We start from the raw sequence: 5,428 nt of genomic DNA on the forward strand, positions 1-5,428 counted from the left end.
GGGCAGCACTAACTGGACCAAGTAACCAAGTAAGTTACATATAAAAGACATGAAGTTGGAAACGTGTGTTGAGGGAGACATTGTGGGGAGGATGGTGGAGTACATGTATGAAAGTCTCAAAGGAAAAATGTTTCACAAAACACTGAAATTAAGCTGGGAAGGCTATTGTCAAGCATCTGACAAGGGAATAGACATTCATTTCAACAGAACCCTCTCACTAGGCATGTGGCAAGAAGGCCCACAAAACTCTCAGAAGAAACATTTATTCTTGGTTTTGCTAAATAGATTATTTTCATCACAGGATGTATTGCTCTGAAAATATTTTATTTTATTTATTTTTTAACAAAGACTGATTCCATTGCAGAAACATTTCCTTCCACAAACAGAAACATGTTCTGTTTCTGTAGAAGAGTCAGGTCTCAGAACACTCCCTTAGCAGATGTGAGGGCAGGGAAGGCATAGGACGCACCTTCAGGCTTGAATGGGACTAGGGATCCCTGGAGTCAGGGGTAGGTGAGCAATCCCAGAATTGTGGCCGCTGCTCAAAAGATACACGAGGATGTCTTTGTCCAGGACTTAGCCCACGACTTGAACCAGAAGAGACCGCTGTCTGGTAACAGTAGCAGTTACTCTTTGCTTCTCCATGTTGGGCACAGGTGGCCCCATGGTTGGAAGGTTGTCCCTTGCTGGGCTTGGGCTGAGCCTGCAGGCTCTTCCTATGGCTCCACTCTAAGAACTCAGATTTCTGTCCACACAACAGCTTATCCTCCAGGAGTTTCCCAAGAGACGCCATGAGCTCATGGGCTTCAGGAGGCCCACAGCTCATAAAGAGAGCCCTGTCTTTCTCAGACCTGTGTCTTCTGCTGTCTTTGCTGGAATAAAGCAACTGAAAAAATTGTCCTATCTTTTTTCTGAAGTAACTTTCAGGAGGATGTGGCTTCTTGTCTGATTTTCCTTTAATAGGCTGGCTCTTTCCTGTTTTGTATGTCCCTAATCCTGGGGCCTCACTTCTACCATTTTCTTTTCTGGGTACTGATAAGGCCAGTATTTTCTCAGCTGGTGTTAAATTCCTTAAGATACGTTTGAAGAACCCTGGCTCCTGCTGTGGATCCAAACTGAGGCCTGTGTTACGTAGGTGGGTATGGAAGTCCTTGAAGACGGAGGCATCCCCACTGGACACACTGTTGGAGGAAGATGGCATGTAGCCAGTCAGACTGTCTGAGGTAAAGGACACATCACTTTCATAGCCTTCAGCCGGGCTCTGTGCCTGATTCTCCAACTTAAACTTCAGTTCTGTAAACAACTGCTTCTTAAAGTCCCACACTGCCAGGTCTTCGGGAACCGACATCCTTGGTGGGTTGTGGTCTGCAGTCAGAATGGAGGCTGCTTTATTTCTCTCTTTGTTTTTCTCTGTGGAGCTTCTCGACTTGCTGCTAGCATCAGATCCTGACAGAAGAACCCTCACCTCCGGGGCCCTGAATATCTCCCTGAGCATGCTGGGTGTCAGCACATGCTTTAAGTTCCTTTCCGACCTCTGTTTGCCTCCAGTGGTTTCTAGATGAGAAGAGGAACTTGTCACCTCATTCTCTGCCTCAGACACAGCCACTTGTTCCTGGCTGGGCTGCTCCTGACTAGGTGTGCTCTGTAGCTGAGCACCATTTGCACGCACGCTGTCCACACTGCTATATCTGTCACTCCCATTTGCACGCACGCTGTCCACACTGCTATATCTGTCACTCCCAGTTGCACGCACGCTGTCCACACTGCTGTATCCGTCACTTCCAGTTGTCTGGACCGTCTCTGTAACCTCATAACCAGTGCTAGACAAGGATCGTCTCGGGGATCCCTCTCCTTCCCTGTCTGCACGTGAGACAGTGAGGGGAAGGTGATGATCTGTGATGGAGGCTGAGTTTGCTGCTTCCATCCTGTCTCCATGAGAAAGGCTAGAGCTTCCTCTGAGGGGGTGGGAGAAGTTACTTTTCAAATCCATCCCAGAAATACTGTTTGAAGACGAGGGGACGTCAGATTGAGGGAGGGGCCATGTTTTAGCTTCTCTTAACATATAGAATTTTATGGATTCGATAACTTTGAGGGGGAGGCCCCACTTCTGACTCACTCGGAACCTTATAAGATAGGCTTCCAGCATCTTTTGAGTCTTGTGATCAAGAAAAGGTATTTTGGGAATAGCAGTATTGCAGTAAGTATTTCCCAGTGGTGAGTTCCAGAGAGGCACATCTTCAGCAAGCCATGAACAGCACACCTTGGTTGGGATCCGACCCATAGTGATCTGCCAGAGCTTACTGCTCACGTGTAACCGAAGGGCGCTTCTTACTTGTCTTTGGTCCAAGCTCTTCCTTGAGATGCTGAGTCGTTCATTTTTCAAGCCAGTTCTTGAGTGACATACCCATTTCCCCTCTGTCTTAGGTACAACTCTCAGACTGTTCAGTGCATAACATCCCGAGATCATTTGTGGGTTGTCTAATGGGCATTTCCCTAGGATTTGGCCGAGATTCTTGGCTACATCCTTTCTTAGCTGAGGCTTCATTGAGAAGCTCTCAAAGAAACTTTCTGAGTGACTTGGTTCTTCAGTCCTGAGGTCTCTGGAGCTCTGGTCCCAGTGTACAGAGTGTTGAGGTTTAGCACATTTGCAGCTGTGGGGAGATGCTCCCGTTGCTTTGTACTGAGGGCCCATCATTTCCGGTACTCCTGTCCTGCTGCAGGGCTGGTAGTGCCAGGGTGGGGTTGGGTTGTTTGGTCCATAGGGCCCCAGGTTGTCCTGAAGTTCACTGCTGAAATGAAAATGACCGGTGCTGGGGATGGAGGCATAGTTCTGCGAAGGCTGGCTGACCAATGGAAAGCCGGGAACTAGAAGACCAAAGGCAGTTTCATATTGCTGATATCCAGGGACCAAATCCCACAAACCAGCTTGATGATTCTGCAACAAGTGGCTTTGCAGCTCTTTGTTTCCACTGAAGACCCCAGGGACAGTCCTGTTCTGTGGTATTTGGAGAGTGCTTCCACAGGGCAGAGGTGATGGTTGCATTGGAAAGAGTGGAGATTGCATGTGGGCCTGAGGTTGGACCTGAGTGAAAGGGAGAGTTGGTGGCTGGGGCTCTGTGTTAGGAAAAGGCTGAGCATGAACGAAGGTGAGGGGCAAGGTGTGGGGCTGTGGAAGGGCTGTGGATCCATGGTCCAATACTGGGGCTGCTGCAGCATTACAGACCCTGTTAAATAACACGAGGTCAGGCTCGAGTGAGTAGCTGTTCAGGGGCACCAGGAGAGTGGCCACGATGGACTCGCTGTGCAGAGAGGGGAGACCCCAGAAGAGCTGGCTGTGCTTCTGCCCCAGGTCCCCCTCTAGAACCTTCACACACAGGAGCTGTTCAGAAATTCCAAACTGCCCTAGTTTCCCTTTGAGATTCAAGCCAGTTTTGGGGACTGGGGTGTCATGGTCAATGACAGTAGAACCCAGCAACTTCCATGGGGCTGGGAGATGATATTCTGACCTCTTGAGATCTGAAAATGAGTCATCTTCCTTTTTAGTCTTCTCCAGAGTCTGGAAAGGCAATGTCTTTTTCATTTGTCCCTTCGAGTTCCTGAATGTGAAGAACAATAAGAAATAGGGCCTGTTCCTCTTTACAAGGCACCACACAATCCTCAGTGTAGGAAAGCTTTCTGTGCTAAGAACCACCGTGTGGCAATCTCACACAGTGTTCTGGTGAGGAGACTGGGGAGCCGCTGCCTTTGAACAGGAATAAGGGATGAGCTCCCTTCTGGAGACAAATGGTCTAGTTTGATATTAGGGTCATCTTTGGAGTGGGAAGCATTTTCAGGGAGGGAGGATGTGCAGCTGTGATAGGGAATGCTCACTAGAAATTTCAAATCCAAGGGAGGAGAAGGTTCTCCTGTCAGAGAGCTACCCAGCGGTCAGGATGGAAGCAGGTTCCTCAAGGAGGTACCTGGTCAGGTGACAGGATGGAGGAGGAAGTGCGGAAAAGACTCAGGCAAAGAGGCTAGCACTGGGGTTCCAAGAGGGGCCAGGAAGGTTGAGTACAGCCAAAAGAACTAAGGAAGCCAAAGAAACCAGAGATGGGGCAGTATGTGCTGGTGCTGCCAGGCACAGCAGGTGGTTGGTTGGCCTCAGCAGGACATCGTAGTTACTGCAAATAGCTGCTATCATGATACCCACCCATGGGGCTTCAAGAGCAAGGCATGAGCAGCATGCTGTAAGGGCCAATACAAGGGACAGGAGGCCATGGTGACCGATCTCAGACGGGATCACCTGATGCCTGCCATGGTCTGTCACATCTAAAAGAGACCAAGTTTCTGCAAAGTTCCCACTCAAGTGTACTTCCCAGTGACTCTCCCTCCCAAGAATAGGACCGGCTGCCCTGAGCTCCCAGGGTGCACAGCCACGTTACAAAGGGGACAAAGATAAAGAAAAACGCTTAAATTACCTTCTAGAATAGACAGCTTCTTCCCTTCTTTCCAGAGAAACTCTCTGGAAAGTTCTCGAATCTGGAAAACAAAAACAGTGGTGATATGTAATTGTGATTGTAAATCTCAATTGTCAATTTGGTGGGATTTACAATCCTTACAATGAGTCTCTGCGAACATCTGTGAGGCACTTTCTAGATTAGTCAATGACGTTGGAGGACCAGCATTAAATGGCGGCACTAGTTGATGAGCTGGGGTCCTGGACTGCACACAGAGGAGAGAGTAAGCCAGCTGCCCTCATGCATCACCATGTCCCGACTGCAGATGTGTTGTAGGATATTTGATCACACAGTGAAACTCTGAAACCGTGTTGATAAAATTAACCTTGGACAGGGGGCAGAGCCAGAGACTGACAAAAATTAGCTACAGAGTGGGAAGGACCTGGGAAAGTGGATAGAGAGACCCACAGGAAGGAGAGGGGAGGAACTTAGAGATTTGAAGTCCTTTTTGGTGTGGAGAGAAGCTCTCTTGCAGGCCAAAAAGGAAGGTCAGCTGGTTGCTTCTCAGCTTCTCTGATCTAATAGGTTTTCACCTCAAAATCTGACTCATGAGACCTTATTGGTAAATAGAACAACTTAGATAAAAACAGCACAAATTCGTAAGTCATCTCAAGCTCCTACCACCATAGTTTCCCGGCTGGAACAGAGTGTGCCCTTGAACTATAAGCCAAAACAAACTCTTCAAGTAGCTTTGGTTAGGGCATTTCATTGTGGCAAGACTAAAAGTAACTAATACAGAAATGAAGATTGGGACAGAAGGATTCTACAGGAGTCCTTTTATGAGAAACACAGGACATTTGAGCAATCAGGGACAAAGAAAGCATTTTACATGATGTCAGGAGACAGAAGTCATGACTCCAAGCGACCAACAGACCTTCTTAAACTTCTCTTGGCCAGAAAGGAGAAGGACCCAGTGCCCAGGTCCATCATAC

At 48.2% G+C, this 5,428-nt stretch overlaps 1 protein-coding gene across 1 annotated transcript; it reads right to left on the minus strand.

Moving 5' to 3' along the window:
* Nucleotides 1–379: 379 nt before the first annotated feature.
* On the minus strand, nt 380–3,580 carry LOC118584700 (spermatogenesis-associated protein 31D1-like). The gene has a single exon (XM_036188941.1). The coding sequence runs from the start codon at nt 3,578–3,580 to the stop codon at nt 488–490; it is 3,093 nt and encodes a 1,030-aa protein (XP_036044834.1). The 3' UTR covers nt 380–487.
* Between the last annotated feature and the right edge of the window lie 1,848 nt (nt 3,581–5,428).

The sequence above is a fragment of the Onychomys torridus genome, chromosome 5 (assembly GCF_903995425.1).
Source record: "Onychomys torridus chromosome 5, mOncTor1.1, whole genome shotgun sequence".
NCBI lineage: Eukaryota > Metazoa > Chordata > Mammalia > Rodentia > Cricetidae > Onychomys > Onychomys torridus.

What these genes read in the sequence shown, in the direction of transcription:
- LOC118584700 (XM_036188941.1), bottom strand. Translation starts at nt 3,580, where the DNA reads ATGAAAAAGACATTGCCTTTCCAGACTCTGGAGAAGACTAAAAAGGAA.